Source organism: Apodemus sylvaticus, chromosome 6 (assembly GCF_947179515.1).
Source record: "Apodemus sylvaticus chromosome 6, mApoSyl1.1, whole genome shotgun sequence".
NCBI classification, from domain to species: domain Eukaryota; kingdom Metazoa; phylum Chordata; class Mammalia; order Rodentia; family Muridae; genus Apodemus; species Apodemus sylvaticus.
The window spans coordinates 48,681,818-48,701,250 of NC_067477.1; the positions used below are offsets into that span (position 1 = coordinate 48,681,818).

At 45.4% G+C, this 19,433-nt stretch overlaps 1 protein-coding gene across 1 annotated transcript in view; it reads right to left on the bottom strand.

Moving 5' to 3' along the window:
* Nucleotides 1-470: 470 nt before the first annotated feature.
* Prkch (protein kinase C eta) overlaps nt 471-19,433 on the bottom strand; it is a 203,050-nt gene continuing 184,087 nt past the window's right edge. The window contains exons 13-14 of the mRNA XM_052185667.1: nt 2,728-2,871; nt 471-1,292 (exon numbers count right to left, since the gene is read on the bottom strand). Coding sequence (XP_052041627.1) covers nt 1,146-1,292; nt 2,728-2,871 — 291 coding nt within the window. The 3' untranslated portion in view covers nt 471-1,145. The remainder of the gene's footprint in view (nt 1,293-2,727; nt 2,872-19,433) is intronic.

The window sequence follows — 19,433 nt, forward strand, 5'->3', positions numbered from 1 at the left end:
GAACAAATCATTCGTCTCACAAAATTTCCTTTTGCTACAAAATGCCTTTATTTCCAGCCAGATAAAACTTTTCAACTGTATATATGGTTACACGTGAAAAGGTACACCTTTATTGTGGGCCTTGTTTATAAGACCCATTGTTAATTATTAATGTGTATATCAAAAAACCTTTGTCTCTGAAAACATAACTTAAATAGACTGACTGCCAATACATATTTGTGGATGGAACCGTGTGGAGTTCGTCGCCAATGAGTCAGCCTGGGATGGAGGTGGTTCGATTCCACCAGTCAGCAGGTGTCTTGCAATGGAAGCCTGCCTGCTGACTGCACCACTGTGGTGGTGGCCCTTCTATGAACAGGAGACAAAGAAGACAGACCTATGCAATGTGGAGAGGCCTTCCACAGAACGCAGACACCATTGGGTGGACCCCAGAATGTGTAAAAGCATCATGACTCTACTGTGCACACTACTGAAGATTATGGCACCTTTTTATTTGACACTCAATAAATATCTAGTTACGGAAAGGAAGAGGCAGAGACTCAAGACACTGACGGGTGTCGTAGGGTCGTTGTGAGACCTCCACTCCCAGCACTGGGTTTAGGTTGCGAGATTGAAGGACACCCGTCTGCAGTTTCTTCAAAGCAAATCCTTCTGCTTAGAATGCTGTTCATTTCCCTAGAGAGGTCTTTAACATCTTCATCAGCATTTAATCTTTTGCAGACTGAAATATTGGCTTAAAGAAAAGTGTAGAGTGCTCCACAGAAAGTAGATTTGTCTCTTGAAGTTTAAAAAAAAAAAAAGCCAGAAGCCTGTTTGGCTTATAATCCCTAGGACTTCCTGCATTCTTCCCAGTATCTCTTCTTTTGGCTTCTGTCCTTTACTCCAAGCCTGAAAGAGCCCCGGAGACTCCTGGGTTGAGGAGCGCACATCTTTGTGACATCTTATCTCAGCATGGACTACTGGAATGTACCATGGCTCCCTGGGACTTGAGAGAGCAGCTCTCTTGAAGCTCCACCCTTCGCAGGGTTGGGAACATTTGCTCCTTGAAGATGAAGCTGGTGTTCTAAGGCGAATGCTAGGGAATTCCCACAGAAGAAATTTCTGGAAAAATCCACATTCCCCTTTGGTGCTCATTCCCCATAAGGTTATGGTTGCAATTCCGGTGACACATAGGAAAAGTTTCTAAACTCATCCTGATTAATCATAGGAAGATGCCCCTCATCAATTGGGGTTAAAACTGGCTCTTCTTTTATAAAGTCTGGGTCAAAATTGCTGACATCTTCTCTGGATTTCTGTTAAATAAAAATAGAAACTGTGGTCAACTTGTGTATACCTGGGGCTCTGGCCTCTTACATGAGACTCCGTTTACATGAGAATGTATATATATATATATATATATATATATATATATATATATATACGTTCTCAAGCATTCAGAGGTCTGCCCTGTGCCTTGGTCAGCAGCAGCATTTCTGATTCTGATCCCCGTGACTACGCGATGCTTCATGGCCACTCCACCACGTGTATTATTATGGCCTTTGCCAACTGCCAAGTCATTCATCTCATGCCCTGCTCTCCAGTCCCTGCGCCCTGGAAGTGGGACAGCCTTGGACTGTGAGGCTAAAGAATTAACAACGTGGCCACCCAGACTTGCTTATGACTCACTTGCCCATTAGCCTGCATTTCACTGAGCTGCGGTTTCCCAGCAGGCCTTGCTGAGGGACATGCCCACTCACATCTAGCCAGAGGTTGAGTATACTCATGCTCAGCTCACTTAGTGTTTACGCACATTCTATAGATGTGAGAAGAGGCTCTCGAGTCATTTTATGGTGCTGTCTGGCTTAGAGGAAAAGCACATGACCTGGTACTGGTCAGAAACAAGACACCCCAGTGGGCTGGAGCGGGTGGGATTCCCTCCGGCTGCTGGACATCCAATGTCTGACGGGCTGGCACAGAGAAAGCCCTCTCTGTTTGAAAGGACTGTGTAAACAAAATCTTTATAAACATGCTAAGGAGATCCATTTCTTTTCTTTTTAATCAGAGAGCTCCCACTTATCGGATTCAAGGGCGTTTCTCCTCCACCTTCAGACCTTGTCTCCTCCTGGTAGTCTTGATCTATTTTTAGCCTGCCTTCTCTGTTCTCTTACTCTGGATCCCTTGATATTTATATATACAGCTCAGCTCGAAGCCTGTGAGGTAGGCCACTCTCAAGCTTGGTGGCTTATATTGCTTCCGTTGTTGTCCTCTGCATTTCTCCAAAGGGGCTCTGCCTGTCTGGGCTGAACACTCTATCACTGTAGTTATGACAAGCTGTGCAGGCCAAGAAGCCAGGCTCGGTGAAGGAGCACCCGGCATCTTCTCTACTATCTTAGGGCTTGGGAGAGGCACAAATGGTGTCCCAAGAATATGAGAAAACTGGCTAGGAATAATGACATCAATTCGTTAAATTCTTTTAGGGAAACTTAAAGCAGCTTAGGAATATTAGATACTGGGATATTTTAATTTAATTTCAGGGAGGGTAGAGCTAGCACCAGTGAGAGGTGAAAACTGTGATAAATAGCCAACACAAGGAGAGACGCTGTCTCAGGGGCAACCAGCTCAGCCTCGCTCTGCAGCGGGGGCTGGCCATCCTTCACTCTGTCATTCCATAGGAGATAGCAGCTTTTCCCATGGACTTTGATCATCGGAAGAAGAGGGAGAATCCATTACAGAGGCCTTGACACTCACAATTCTGGGTCGGAAAGGTGGCTCCAGTTGGCGATGGTTCAACTGGGTCCAGTCGATTTCCTTAAAGAAAGGATGTCTGAGGATCTCATGCTCGCCTCCCTGAGTCAGGCTGCCCAGGCGCATGGTGGGGTTCTTGGTCATGAACTATGACAAGACAAGAGAGAGAGACTGTTACTCATTCATTCATTCATTCATTCATTCATATACAGCTGTCTCACAGGACAGCAGACACCAGCCCTGGCAGAGGGCCTTTTGGGAGTTTTTTTGGCTGGTCTTGCTCCACTAGCTGGATTTTCCATCCTGGGCAGTATGAATCATGCTGTAATGTCGAGACTGCCTGAGTGGATTTTTGGCCTTCCCCACTGCCATTTCAGGCACGGCCACTAAAGGAAGGCTGAAGGGTCCAATTTTCTTTTTCTGTAAATACTCTGTATTTTTCTTTCCTCTCTAGAGAAAGGCAACTCCTTGTGAACTAGTGTGCCTTTCCCCAGCATGGCAGCTGTGGACAGCAGGCAGAGTCTGACTAGGGCTGCTTTTAGGAACAGCTGGGCCATTGTTCTGTCAACTGCACAGCTGGCCAGGGGTCCTGCTTGCTCCTAAGACCACAGAGAAGAGTGGGAGCCATTGTTGTTGAGAACTCTATAAAATGTCAGCAGGGGTGAAAAGCTCTAGAAACTTCTGTGTCCGGCTCTAGGAAAAATGAAAGTTGGTTGCTTGTCCTTCTGTGGCTAAGATATTAGAGTTCGAGACAAACCTTTTCTGTCATCAAGATTCCCCTCTTCTGGTTTGGAATCCATTTCTGGAGTGAGAATGTGTGACTGCATAGACCAAAGCTAAAACAAAACACCAATATTCAAGTGCTGTTTGTACCCAAATATTCCATCTTCATGTAAATTGGAAGGCATCGCTTGTGCTTGTCTCCCAGGCATTTTGGGCTAACTCCCCTTTTTACAAGTGATCTCCATGCTTTAATCATTTCCTAGTGAAGGACTCAGGATAATTCACTTTTTAGGGTCAGAATATCATTTTAACTTCAAGTGATTTTCCATTCATAAAAAGCTAACTGTGAATAAAGAGATTTGTTTGAGTTGGCCATGGTGGTTGCACCTGTCTGTAATCCCTTTGGAGGCTGAGGCAGGAGGATGGTGAATTCCAAGTTACCCTGGGCTATAAAGTATGGCCTTGTCTCAAAGACAAAGCAATAAAACATGCAGCCTCATGGCTACAGATTATCAGGAGAGCGCTTACCTACCACAGAGAGGTGCTGAATTCTATCCCAGAACCATGGGAAACCAACAAAGCAAAAAGGTTGTTGTGGTTTTAAGGAAATCAAATTACTTTAAGTTTCTTTGTGCTTCTTCCAAGCTCAATTTCCAGTGCTGGGGATCAAACCCAGGGCCTTGTGTGGGGAAGGCGAGTACCCTTCCTCTGAGCCACACCTTAGACTCTAAATCAAGTTATCTGTAAAGAGACTAATGACAACTTTCGACAGTCACCAAACATCCTTTTCAAGTTTGACTTGTGAACATAAAACAAAAGTAATTCTGTAATTATAGAAAATGTTTGGAGCTGAGTTTACAGAGAACATTTAATGATTTGTTTTTCAAAGACAATCTTGTTGCTGATGAAGACACAGAAGACAGTGACACCTGGGTCACACCACGAAGCCAGAGCTGTGACAGGTCTCAGGGTTGGGTCAACTGAGAAGGATCATGCTAAGGAAAAGACGGCTCAGAAAACAGCCATCCCACGGCATCCACCTTACAAAAAATGTTTTAAAATAATGTCAAAGGGGAACCTGTAAGAATGAAGTCTCTGATAAGGTTTATTGGCCTCTCCTTTCTGCAAAAAATTTCTGACAAACAATTAGAGGATCTAGCATGCTGGATTTGAGGTTAAGACTCAAGCATTCGAAAACAGGTCTGATCACAGCTCTTCGTACCCCAGTTATTAACTGTAGGGCACAATCCCTGATGGACAGGTATCTGCAATTTTAAGAGCTCATTAACAACCAATAATGAAATTAAAAAAAAAAAACTTGAGAAAGAAGGACCACAGAAAGAGACCCAGATGGCTTGTGGGAAACTCCCAGATCTGCCAGGGATGGGAGCAAAGGATTTCTTGTGAATGAGTGGGTGTGCAACATGTTGGGAAGAGGGACAGTGGAGGAGCCCAGATGCCAGTGTGGCAGAAGCATTGTTGTCCGACTCTCCTCATTGCCCCTGCCACTGCCACTGAGCTCCCATGGGACAGAAGCATTGTCTTAGGAGAGGCAGACAAATCACAGTGGTGACTTTTCTGAAGAGCACACTTCTAGAACTGGGCCAGGATGAGTCACAGTTGGTAAACACCTTCTCTGGAGATCAAGCTTTTTGAATAGTCTTAATCTAATGGTTTTTAAATATCTATTTTATCTTTAACTATGTACATGTGTGTTTATCTCTGTGTGGTTAGGTGTACAGCAGAGGTCAGAGGCGTCAGATACTCCGTAGCTGCAGTTACGGGTAGTTGTGGGCTGCCCGCATAGGTGCTGGGAACATGGGTATACACTCTCAACTGCTGAGCCATCTCTCCAGCGCCATAACTTTGGTTTTTAACACCTAGGCTTGAGTTTTTTAGATATAATCATCTTCGACATAATAAGAAAGTCTGGCCAACCCAGTTTGATAAGAGTAACTCTCACCTACCATCCAAGAAGCTTCTTTTTTTCAACAGCAGAGACTATTCTAAAGGTCCACAACTGGTCAAAATAATAGAGATCGAATGATCATGCCCAGTATCCAACCCCAATGCATCCACAATGCAACCGCTGTACAAAGGCTAAGGGACAATCATGGAAGAGGAGGCAGAAAGACTGCAAGAACCAGAGGAGCAGGATGCCTGCTATGAGACAGTTTCTTCTAGACAGGCATTGTCTAAACAAGACCTGCATAGTAACAGTACCACTTGACATGCCAAAGGGGATGGGAGATTCACAAGGTCTCACCTCTAGATGAGAGATACAGGCAGGCCAAGGGAGGAAAATCATTATTCTCCAAGGATGAGAATCCCTTATCCAATCCTAAGTACTTAGCCTTAAACACATGTACATGAGACAGAACTAAATGTACCCAATAGGTGCTGTGTGTGAGTGTCTGTATGTGGTGTGTGTGTGCCTGTGTGTGTGTGTGTGTGTGTATGGTGTGGTGTGTGTGTGTATGGTGTGGTGTGTGTGTATGGTGTGGTGGGTAGGTATGTATGTGTGTGATGTGTGTGTAGTATGTATGTGTATATATGTGTGTATGGTGTGTATGTGTGTGTGGTATATAAGTATGTGTGGTGTGTGTGTGTGTGTGGTGTGTATGTGTCTGTGTGTCTGTGGTATGTGTATGTTATGTATATGTGTGTAGTATGTATGTGTATGTATGTGTGTATGGTGTGTATGTGTGTGTGTGTGTGGTATGTAAGTATGTGTGTGTGGTATGTGTGTGTGTGTGGTGTGTGTGTATGCCTGTGTGGTGTGAATGTGTGTGTGTGTGTGTGTGTTTGTGTGTGGTGTGTGTATATGTGTACAGTGTGTGTGTACAATATTAATTAAAGAAAAAGTCATTGAATGTGAGTGGGAATGTGGGGACATGGGAGGATTTGGAGGGGAAAGAAAGGGGTTAAGAATTATCAGAAACAATTTCAATCAATTAAAAAGAGAGAAGAAAGCTCCATTCCTCTTACAAAGTCTACACAGGATCTGGTGGATGCAAGGCAGCGAGCGCACTAAGCTTGGGATGTGCAGTGGCTAAGGTATCGCCATTGCACCGAGGTGTAAATCAGGAGAAGAGAAGCAAACTGTGACCCCCAGTGGGACGCGCTGGAAAGAAACACACAACGCACAGTGAGAGCTTGGAAGATGACTGAGCAAACCGCACTGGGGCTGCGCTAGGAGGCCAGTGAGTGTCATGGAGAGGTTGGCGCTTGATGAGATGAAGTAGGATCCATGTAGGAAGCAAACAACCACGCCTGTCACACAGTCAGTACACATGGCCGGATGCACACAAGCACCTGGCGTGCCAACAGAAGAACATATAGCTCGGGACAACTGGCACGTGAGGCTGGCAGGGCAGGTGCGTGGGCAGTGAGTCGGACCCATCAGAAGCGTATGAGGAGGCAGGAAGACTGGCCACAGTGCCATGAAGAAGTATGGAACTGGGGGGAGGGAGCACAGCCAGATGGGAGTAGGGAGCATAGCCAGATGGGAGTAGGGAGCACAGCCAGAGACCGAGACAGCCGAAATGACAGGCAAGAGGCAAGTTCAGAAACTACAGTGCTTGTAATTAAGGGGAAGGGAGACTTGGGAGCAGGTTCCAGAACATTTTAAAGAAGAAACATTCCTAGGGCTATGTGAAAGGGTAGAGTCTAAGGTCAGAGCATCTTCCCAGGCTGACTGATGGAGCCCTGCAAGGGAGTACCAGAGGCAGGTTTGCCAGCATTACTATTAACGGCAGCATCAACAGTAGCAGTCAGGGTAACAAATACAAAAACAAGTATTCCTTAAGATTATGCAAACAGTCAGAATCAAAATGGAGTCGCTTGTGTCAAACATTAACAAATCTGGGAGGTTGTGAAGGAGGGGAGGCGTGCAAGCACACCTGATGCTAAGAACTGTGAGAGAAGACCCATAGAAGCACATTTCTTTGCACACATGCCACCATGACCTGACACAGAAAATACTTCTGCAAGGCCGTCTGCCCAACAAGTGCTTCTAGTTTTGTTAACATCCTTGTTATTGATTATAAAGTCTGGGATTGTGGTTTATATAATGCTCCTCATTTGGCCTTCGAGAATTCCCCTTAGTGTCATCCTCCCACAATATGCTCCTGGTTTACATATTGGCATGCATGATACCACTGCTACGCCAGATCCTGACTAAGCAGATGAATCGTTTGGAGAACCTTTGTTTATTGTTTGGTTTAATTAAGGGTTTTAGCATCTTGCCAAATCTGGGCAGTTGACATGCTCAGTTTTGTATCTGAGATATAAAACACCCCACACAGACAACTAAACATGTCTACATGGGGTGCATGCTGGGGTTAGATCTCTTAGTGATATGTGAGGGTAAAGGGCTGAAGCTGGGAAGGCGGGCAAGACTGATGAGAGAGAGAAAAAGAGAACGATGGGTGAATGAAAAGAACTGAGGCCCAACCACACAATAACTCTTATTGTGTGGTTGAAAATAATCCACTTAAATGCCGAATTACATGAAGGCCACGTTTGTATGTGGGACACCTTCAGCACTGAGCTTTTACTCCTTCAGAGGAGTGGCCTGGGTTTGACCAGTGATGGGCATGGGATGCCCAGGTGGCCATATATACGGCCACCCCCTATTGTCTCACATGGGGCTGGCATCACTTACCAACTTTCATGGCTTCTGACCTCTGGAATAGAGGAAGAGAAAAGTTCTACCTGGGCATGATGACTCATGCCAATAATTCCTTGTACTCAGGAGCCCCAGGCAGGAGGACTGTTGCAAGTTTGAGGCTAACCTGGGGTACCAAATACCAATGAGTCTCGGAGAGATGTGTGTGTGTGTGTGTGTGTGTGTGTGTGTTGGGTGGGGAGGGGATCTAAGATGACAGGATACAGAAACTGGACACAAAGAAGCCAGGAACTCTAGAGGGTTGACTATACAGACAGGAACCACTGTAAGGAGGACGTAAAGCAGTGGCACTAGGGAATACGACTTTTGAGGGGAGTGGATCACAGCCCCTATGTAACTACTCTCTCCAGACATGCAGAGCTGGAGAGTTAAGAAAATGCTATTAGTCCTGGGCCTAAAATGGCCCACATTCTGCAGGAGGCAGAGCTAGAGGCTGGAGGGGACTGCTATCCTGGACTGCAAACAGCTGTCACTGGAAACCCTGGTCCTCTGCTGTGACAGCCCAAATGCTTTTGCAGAAAATGTCTTCAATCTGTTCATGTCTCTAATGGACTCAGATGTTAACTCAAGTTAACAGTCCGCATCTAAGGTCATTCTTAAAATATACCTTGCCTCCGCTCACCTCTCTGACCAAGGTCCAAATGGGAAGCTCTCCAAGAAGGAAAACCGTGTGGCTACAGGAGACTGAACACATCTACCAAAGGAAGTAGACGGTTCAGAGGGCCAACAAAAGCACTTGACAAACTGGGGAGAGTGAGTGAGTGAGTGGGTGGGTGGGTGGCCTAGGAGCCCCGGTTGCATCCCAAATGTAAATCTCACTACAGAGGGAGAGCAGTAAAGAGAGGTGGGTGACCCACCCCACATCCCCCTAAGGAAAGTGGTGCTGATGTAGAGGATGCTGAAGCAACAGAGGCCCACCAGGCTCTGAGACTGGAAAGCTCCCAGGCCACCGACAAAATCCATCAGGCACCACAGTGAAGTGCACTGGATGATGCTGGCCAGGTCTGTAAAGCACATCCCGAGAGAACACCAGCAGAGCAGGAAGGATACCTGAAGAAGGCTGAATGCATGTACGCATGTGCAGGTGTGAAAGTGGAGCTATTCTACACGACAGAGCTTAAACTCCCCTGGATAATGATGAGTCCAGAGACAAGAGGATCCAACTCTGCTTTGAAATTTAAGCAGTGTCAAGAATTATTCATCCTCTTTCAAAATGCCTGATTTCTTAGGAAGAGGACTAGTTACATAAACCGAGCAATTAGACAATAATGCATTCTCTCAGGAGTCAGAAAACACTGTGCGCTCTAGTTAATAGTTGGATCTGACTGTTGGGCAAATAGAATAGCCTTCTCCTTTCACTTCGTTTCAGACCTTAAACAAAAGGCAGACAGACTTGGCAGTTCCTACTGCCAGGCCAGAAAGGAAGGAAATCAAGCCACAAGACTCTGCCCTCAGTATTCCAGGGAGCCACTCCAAAAAAACAGGAGGAAGGCATTTCATGGTTCTAAAGAGTTCTAGGGAAGGAAGACAGAGAAAGGACACAGGATTCAAAACAGAGGCTGGCTCTCTGCCACAATGGCCAAGCTCATTATGGTCACATAGCCTGAGGGCCACCCAGAGGCTGACAAAATGTGCCCCGTGTGTGTACACCGCAGGCATAGGCCTCCTGCTTTGGGCCCTAGAAGAGTCTGAGCCAGCTGGGAAGTACAGCTGCCAACTTTGTCACTTCCCTTCATGGTGGCGAAGCTGAGGGACACATAGCTTGGAATGACCTGTGCCCAAACCACTCTCCACCTCAGAGCTGTGGTCGCAGAGCAACAGGCTGTGTGTGCAAGTTTGCAGACAGGAGGCAGGAGAGAGGACAGACACTAAGGTGACCCGGTGTGGATGCCAGTTTTGCACTGGACAAGGCAGAGGCAGATGTTCCCTGAGATAGTGGTGATAATCCACAGAGAAGGAGAGGCAGCAGGATGGACTCTCAGAGTGTCTCTGGGGAAGCCGGCTGCCATGTTTAAAGAGCAGGCTCTCACGCTGCAGGTGCTGCTATAGAATACTGGGAGAGCCGGGAGTCACTCCGCCTTGCTCACATTGGACCTGTGGGGGTTTTTACTGGCAAGGCTGGAACTAGTAATCCACAGACTTATGACAAAGGACAGCCCTGCCAGGTGTCCATACTTGTTTAGGAAAAGGGCAGCTGCAGGAGGAGAGAGCATTGGAGAAAAGAGGGCAGAGCTGCAGCATTGCTATTGCTTAACGAGGGGCAGACATTTTTATACGGGCATGCTAGCATTTTTATTACACCTGGCAGTGAGTTCAATGCTTCAAGTTTGTAACACCATAACCCCGGGAACACCCATAGTTATTGACCCTATCTTATGGACTGTCGTAGAGAAAATCTCTTATATACTGTATGGGTGCATCAAAACGAACAACAAACCTGTTGCCTGCAGGAAAGGGTAGAATAGAAGGTGGGACATCCGGTAGGCAGAAGGATTCTGGGATACAGTCAGGCCTGGGAGGAGTCGCCAGGGAACATGGAGGAGGACAGAAGCAGGGGAGCTGAGCTGAGGTTACCAGCCATGTGGCAGAACTTAGAACAGAATAACAGGATGATTGACTTACGAACTCGTCAAGAAACAGTCAAAGCTTATGGCCGGGGTATCTGTAAATGTAATTTGAGCTCTCAAAGTCATTATTTTGGGAGCTTGGGGATGGGAGGGAAAACTCTCACTTTTACAACGGTAAAACTGAGGAAAAGGCCCATTTGTAATCTGTCCAAGGCCATATGGTTTGGAAGTGGTAGAGCGGGGATTCCTAACCAGGCTCATGTGACACCAGAAACCTCTGCTCTGGAGGTCTCCATGAGGCATATCCGATCTCCTAAGGGATAGCCAAAGGTCTCCCTGGAGTGGAGTGGAGAGGAGTGGAGAGGAGTGTGGGGATTGGTTGGAATCATGGCCTAGGCCTTGAACTTCACTTGAATGAAAACTGGCAATGCTTGGTATGTAGCCTCTCTGGGTCCATACGACCTCTCTCGCTGCTACCAACGAAGCAGCTGAGATGAGTTCCATGAGTCGTGGAATGAGAGAGGAACACAAAGCCATCGCCTTTCCATGAACCTGAAGCATCTTTGAGTCTGGTTACCTGATTTTATTACAAGCCGCCAAAGACTGGTTCGTTAAAAGTGACAAAAGGGCATGTTCCTGTTTTCAGAAGCAGAAGCTGTTGCCCAGAGCCAGGCAGCTTAGGTGGGAGAAGTAAGTCCAGGGACATGGAGGAGGGAACATATCATAAGGAAAGGCAAAATAAGTTTTTAAAGACAGATACTTCCCCCCCCCTTTCTCTTTTCTTCTGTACTTTCCATTCCTTCTTTGCCATTAAACGATGGAAAAGCTTTTGCTGGGAACAGACTTTCATTGGAAATGTCTGAAGCAGAATAATGTTCTGTCATACATGTGTGTATGTGTGTGGGGGGGTACTGGACTGGAAGCAAGGCTTGTATCCTATGGTTGCTAACAATATTAGAGTCCATCATCTTCACCTTTCTCTCTTTTCTTCTTACATTTGGAACAAAGGAGCTGGCACTGTGAACCTGACTATATCCTCAGCTGTAAATGCTACTTTCTCTTTGGGTGGGACCTTTATTTTATCAATAAAGAAAGAAAGGAAGGGAGGGAGGAAGGAAGGGAGGGAAGAGGGGGAAGCAAAGAAAGAAAGAAGAAAGAAAGAAAGAAAGAAAGATAGAAAGAAAGAAAGAAAGAAAGAAAGAAAGAAAGAAAGAAAGAAAGAAAGAAAGAAAGAAAGAAAGAAAAAGAAAAAAGAAAGAACTCTGATACAGCAAAATCCCCCAACCTTGCGGGTGAAGGAATGGGCGCTCCTCGCCTGCCAGGTTACATCTGACTGGCCTACCAGGATTTTCTGTGAACTCTCCCCAGAGGCACAGTGCACTCTGTTTCATTTTTCTGTTATCAAAATCCAGTACAATCAGTGCCCTATGTTCTTCCTGTCCCCACAATAGGGCAGGAACTGTGCTTGCTTGATCTGCTGCAGAATACTGGCTGTGACTCCAGCCTGCAACCACCGTCAGAACCCAGCAGGCTGTGCGTGCACACATACTGATCCCTCAGGGCTGCCAGCACTCGGCCTGGCCCGTGTCTCATAAACATAGCTGTTCCTGAAACCTAGGCCACCTTAGGGACTTCACTTAGGCCATGTGTAGGGCGGGACAAATATGGGTCAGAGGTGTCTCAGATGGAACCCCGGGTCATGTATTTGTCCTTATGTCTATTATCCCCGTTGGCCAATATTCACAGAGCCAGGCTCAACCATGGTAGCCAGTGAGGCAGGCTCTACTGCTCTCGGGGAATTTTCTTTATTTTTATTTGAATTTTTCATTCAATATATTCAATCATATTCTTCCCCTCCCCCAACTCTTCCCAGTCACCTCCCCATCTCCCTACCCCCTCAACTTTGGGTTCTTTATCTTTCACATGTGCAAGAAAAAGAAAGCTCCTTGATGCGGCTATCCTAAGCCACACAAATGTATCCTTTGTTGCTGGGTGTTATCCTTAAGAGTTGCTACTGTGAAAAAGAGAGTGTTTGAGGAGGCTTTTCTGTCAGTACTCTCTCTCCTTGATTTTGTGTGTGTGTGTGTGTGTGTGTGTGTGTGTGTAGTCTTTGGTACCCAAACCACATCTAACAATCAACTGCAAAAAATTAGATCTTTGGTAGCTGGCAGGGAATATGCACAGGAGAAGAATCCTGCTACCATTCAGGATTTTTCCCACTTAGAAAGTGCTTCTGATGCAAAGAGGTTAGCTCATGAAAGTCACATAGAGTCTTCACTCTCCTGTCCCAGAACCTCTGATAGCTTTATTTTCCTAGTCGGAGAGCTGGAGGTGGAGATTAAAGAGACCTGTTTGTGAAAAGTCCAACTAAAAACAAGAAAAGGGAGACAGGAAATCCTTCACACAACTTCCTGCAAATAAAATTCAGAGGCCCTGTTCTCAGGAAATGAACATTCTATGAAGTAGAAGGAAAATGAGAAAAAAACAACCTTAATAAAATAAAGGCTCAAAACTCAACACATACCAAGACTCTGAGAAGATGCATACTTTTCTGTTGCTTCAGGTGCTATCCTTGATGTGAGCCAATGGGTGACTTCTAAAAGGTGTTGATCCCACCATGAGAGGCTGCAGACATACCATTTCCTCATTTAGAAACTCTAGTCCTGAAGAGGGGCTTGTCTGTCCGCATGCTAACCACCTCTCCTTTTGGGCAGCCATTTTTGGGCCATTCCCCATAACAGTATTTGAAAACTAACCCTGGTGGCCTGGGCCTGGAGTCCCTGTAAGCCTTTAGTCCGGCCTTCAATCCTTCTTCTCTCCTGGCTGATCCCCTTTTAGCCACCCCCTTGAGCTGTCCAACCTCCATCAAGAGAGGTGTGGGAAATGGAGAGGGTAACTGTCCCTGCTTCCCAGACAGCTTCCTGTCCACAGACAGGGCCTCACTCATGGCTGGCGAAGGGACCAGCATTCACAGTGGTTCTCCTCTTTGTAGCAGAGGCCAGCAGGGATTCTGCACACAATGCACTGGTGGTGAAATCTGATCATTTCAGTGACAGATAAACCCACATGTGTACATACGCTGTAATTTCTGTAAAGCCTGGGAACAAAAGCACTTTATAAGCTCCTGCTGATGCCAAGACTGTAATGCCTCCAGAATCGGCAAGAGGTGACTCAGGAGAAGCTAAGTCCTTTCAGCACTTAGCTAACACCTGTGTGAGCTCAGAGGCAAGACGCTGACCTCATCTGAGTTAGCACGCAGCCAGCCAGGGGATCCCTCACAGGTGCTGACTCGGTACCTCTGAGCTGGGCACCCTCCCTTCTAAGTTCTGGGGCTCTTTGAGGACATCCTCAAGCCTTCCTTTCAAGAGATAAATAAGGAAAGCTCAGGCAAACCTTCAGAGTTCAAAGAAAACTATGCATTTTTCATATGACTATCAGCTACAATTTGTGTCTTCTATTTCTGCAGCTGTGTATTCTGTGCTCCACAAGAGATGTTCCTACAGGGAAGTCCACTGTCCTAGTCTCATCTCTGTATTAAACTTTTAGATGACATACATGAGGGTTTCAAATGCCTACCATCTTAAGGAGAGCCAAGGTTAGGAAAGAGTAGAAGAGGCAATAATGAGAGGAGAAAGGACAGGACTTGGTGTTGGGTTGCAAGCCAGGAGAGGTTGAGACCTGCCCTGCTGACCATTCACTCTCAAAGGGACAATGAGCAAGAACTGTCCCTTCTCCACCCTGAAGTCATGAGAGTCACTGACTCTAATATACAGATGAAACACTGGCTGAGGTCTTTAACAATTCTCTAGTTCGCATGAGATGCAAAGTTTCCAAGGACAGTGAATAATACTAATAATACCTTCCATTTTTAAAAGAGAGAATTCAAATACACTTTTGTTTTTGAAGTAAAACATAGCATGCAAAATATTTAATAGACACTAATTCTAGGAACAGCCTTCAAAAGAAGAAGAAGAAAAAGGAAGGAAGAAAGAAAGGAAAAGAAAAGAAAAGAGAATCATCAGAGAATCTCAGGAAGTCATAAGAAGATTGACCTTGACCCTCGGTAGAAAGGGTGATGTTCTAAAGAGACTCATGTGTCTCTCAATTTGACTATCAGACTATAGAAACAACAGACTCCCAAAGATATGGGAATTAATTTCCCAGCAGTGTCATGCTGGGAGAAGGAAAGGGCACCAGCCAGAGCAGGGACCTTGTCTCCCAGAAAGAGATGTAACAGCATGTCAGAGCACCTTAGAGAACGAAGCCTGGACCGTGGTGGGTCAGTGGTCAGCAGGACCATACCTTGAGCTGGGACTATTTAGACGTTCTTGACCCTCTTTTTTGAGTTTGAACTTTAAACTCACTTCAGGACAATGAAGACAGATTTGGGGGCATTTACTTGGTTACTTTGTCATCTTCCCAATGTGTCCATACTGAAGAAAAAATGACACTCAATGCTGATCTCCTGGGAAAGGGGGGCATGAGTTGCTCTCTTGGAGATCACCCTGTCTCTATAGAAGGAGTGGCTGGCTGGGCAGAAAGGATGCCACAGGGTCCAGGAGCAGCAGGGAAGTGTAGCACCTCCCTGTGCTCCCTCCAGGGGGCTGAAGGGCACTTAGAGAAGGCAAGACAATCTTTAAGAATGTGAAAGAAGCGAATGTGTAAAAGTCACTGGCTCATTCTATACTCATCAAGAAGTAGGACAGAGTGGTGCTGACTCCAGTTCTAGGGTCCTGTGACTCTTGCTTGGACTAAAAGTTGCATCTGGGACCAGGGATGGGTTTTAGTGGTGCTCACACTGTTTTCTGTTTCTGTAGATTCGTGTGATTAAACCTTTTCCTTCATTCTTTCATGAAGGCTAAGCTCATTTCTTTCACACAGACTGAAGAGAATTCCCTGTCCACCCACAGAGCTTGCAGAAGACTTCCATTCACATGTTCTATGACAGGAACTTTCAGATAAATAATTAGAAGGGGACAATAAAATTGTCTTGATGGACACAGCACACAGACTTGTCTGATGCGCCTGGCTTTGCTTCTGTTGTTTTCTTTCTAATCCTGGATTGTTTTAGAAGGGATCTTTTCCTGTGCAGATGTTCTGCCGGTTGGTCCACTCTTCAGTACTACCACAGTCTGGGTAATATTTTAAACATAAGACATGAAGTGGTCATGCATCCTTGTCTGAAGGGCTTCAGACTCGGCTTGGCACTTCAAAGTCCAAACACCTTTCTGAGCTCACCATGTCCTCTGGGCTGCTGATGCATTTTCAGACCTATCCTTTGCACCCCTCAATGTCTGCCCTTTGGATATCCCAGCTACCTGCCATTCAGTTATTCAAAAGGGGCTTCTTTTTCTCAGGACCTTCACATACTTTAAAGCCTAATCCATTTCTCTTTAAAGTCTCCTCAGGATGGTTTCCTTCAGATGAGGGTAGCTCTTATTGGATTTGCCTTCACAGCACTGGGCACATTTTGTTATTAAGTTCTGAGTATTCATTTAGCACGTAATTATTTCTTCCAAATATCTTTTTTCTTTCCACACCAACTAAACTAAATTCCATAAGGTAGAAAGCACAAGCTAAGTAAGTAGCACCTTGCTCAAATGCCAAACATACAGACATACATAGTGCATATATAAATACTGGCAGCACCTACATACACACACAGACACACACACACATATTTCACACACATCTACTTGGCATATATATATATATATATATATATATATATATATATATATATATATCACAATACCTATTTAGCTCTTTGAACCCTATCTATGTGTCTTTGGTTTAGATTCAATGGTATTCAAACAAAAATATAATTCTCTCAAGAAGAAAAATCACCTAGCATAGACTCACATGTAATTAAGTGCTTAAGAATGGCAATGGTGTTTCTAGGCTACTCAGGAAGAGGATGAGGGTAATGACACTTTAAGTGACACGTGAGTGGCACTACGACTCACAACTTAGCCATGCTAATAACTTGCTTTCTATTGGATGCGTCTCTTTTAAAATGCTTTCCTGTGTGTTGCCTCATTGAAATGAGCACTGTAGCTGGTCATCGCTGGAGCTTCCCAGTTGCCATGGGAAACCAGTCACAGAACAGAACAGGACTCAAGACTCTAAGGCTAGCATGCACTCACATCCTTCTAACATGTGACATCCTTGGTCAGCCGCACTAGTTTTCTACAAACCAGAGATTTAGAGACACTTGCTCTTAAGGATTTTCATCCCTGAACTTCTGTGTTTATATTTCTAGTAATTACAGTGTTTTATGAAATGAAAAGCAAAGAAGACTGTTACAGTTCAAACCTTAGCACTCATATTGCACCAACTATTTTTAGGACCATGCGAGACACCATCCAATAGATCGGATCACTTAGCATTAGGGGCTCTTGAAGTCACCATCCTCCCATGAGGTCACTGGTTTCAAGGGTTCATCAATCAAGAGACCAGAGCTTCATCTGGTGACTAAAAACCTGTTCTGTCTTGAAACTGTTCTGTCTTAACTAACTGACAGCACCGCTTCATTCCTGTTCGTCAGGTCACTGGGTGAGGACCACGTACTCCTACCTTGCCTGCACTTTCCAGCAGGCACCAGCTTTTCTGGGCATCACACAGCATAACTGGTCATTTCAGTAGACATATCGCAGCTGTTCATGTTTACGCAGTCTGAAGTCATCCTTCCCCAGCTTCCCGACTGTATCTTCTGCAATGCCTGGGGTCCCATTCCACCCCTCCTTAGGTCTTTACTTCTCTTCTGCTCAACACCTATCCCACAGTTTATACTGAGAATCTCTAACCAACTATACTAAGGTCTAGAGCCACACGATCAATTGACACATACAGCCTAGCTTCCAAATGTCTCCTGCACCCATCAAAGTCTGCATAGCCTCACCTCAGTATCCTGATGCTCCACACTCTGCCCATGCTACTCCAATGGCATAGAGCTAGTAACCACCGTTCTTGGAACATGCTCTCTGCTTCCTGCCCGAGGCTTTGCACAGTTTCCTCTACCTCTGTCCACTCAAGTGAACCCCATTTGTCCCTCCATCTTACTCTGATGTCACCGCCCCTTATTGCCTCAAGAGAGGGAATGCCCTCCAAGGTGATTGTCCTTGATAATGAATGTGTGGAGTGTCCGCTGACCTGTTCCCAACTCCTCCTTGATGGTGGGCTACAGAAGGAGGCCAGGTCTTGCCACCCTTACATTCCTAGCACTCCACACAAGGCATGCCAAAAGCTAACCTGACAAGCATTGCTGAATTGAACTGAACACGAATTTTGATTGCCTAATAGACAGGCTTCTCCTTTTGGGGTGTCAAACTCTCCTCAGTAGATTAATTCCCATGTCTGGTATTAAGGCATCATTCAGATGCCCAGTCTCTAAGAAACTAGGTGGGCAGAAGCAGAGTCCATGCTTATGTGAGTACCAGCTACAAAGCACCCTGGCACGTCTTCCAGGGGCTTAAGTTCCTGGTACAGCATAAGAGAGTCATCAGGTAGTAACGTGGTGCTAGAACCAAGGGGCTCTAAGGGTAGAAGATAGTCATTAACGGGAGACAGAAAAGATGGGCATGAACAGATGTACTCTGGGTTGATGTCTTAACATAACAGGAATCAGAAAAATCTGGATTGTGAGTCTAGATGATTGTGCATTTCCCCTCTATTTTGAAAACTGCAACAAATAGATCTAACCCCAAATCTAGCATTTTAGCTATTTCTTGGTGAAAAAGTCAGTGTCATTAAGCGTATTTACATTCATATCCTGTGACGACCTTCTCCTGAATGGTTCCTTCTCTAAAACACCTGTAACTCTGCACTTCTCCCCGAGCAGCCCCACTCTTCCTTCCCCAGCTCCTTGGGACCATCACCCCCACCCCCATTTCTGTGAAATGTTATTTTAGGCGTCTTATGCAAATGCAATCGCATAATGTTTGTCCTCTCATTTTGGGCTTATCTCACTTAGCATAGGTATTCAAGACTTTGTCCCGGTTATAGCATGTATCAAGAAAAATAACCTTTTAAGTCTGAGTAATATCTCATTGCATGGGTTATACCACATTTTTATTGTCTACTGATAAACATTTGGGCTCATTTAACTTTCTGATACTGTGAATATTGCTGCTACGATTGAGTACTTGCTTCAGGCTCCTTTGGGTGTGTGCTCTGAATCAAATGGTAATTCTACCTTGAATTTTTTGAGGAACTACCTACCATTATTTTTACGGAGGCTGTATCTCTTTACACCCTCATCAGCAATCCAGAGAGGTTTCATTTTATGTTAGTAATGTGCTTTGTGGCTTCTAGTGGGGCGGATTTCTCTGGACTTCTCTCTTATTTACAAAATAAGGCATCAGAATGTGAAAATCGCTAAAGTTTTGTCCAGCAATAAAGGAGTTATCTTGGCTGAATTAAGTCAAGATATGACAAGAGTCAAAAAGCTGTTGGGACGGTTTACAGCATTTCATTTGATGCTCAAACAGGTCCAACTATTGCAGCAAAGTCATAGCCTTCCCATCCCCACAAAAATCATTTTGTGGATGCATCGGTCAGAAGAGTGAAGATCCTTTCCTGGCCACGCATTCTGCTGAGCATGATCCAAGCATCCCCACAGGATTTTAGAGGGCAAATACCCCAAGGTCACAGGTAGGAAAACTGAGGCCCTGCAGTTATACCCCTTGCTCAAGGCTATGCAGCAGTCAAGGGAAGAGCCCAGATCTGCT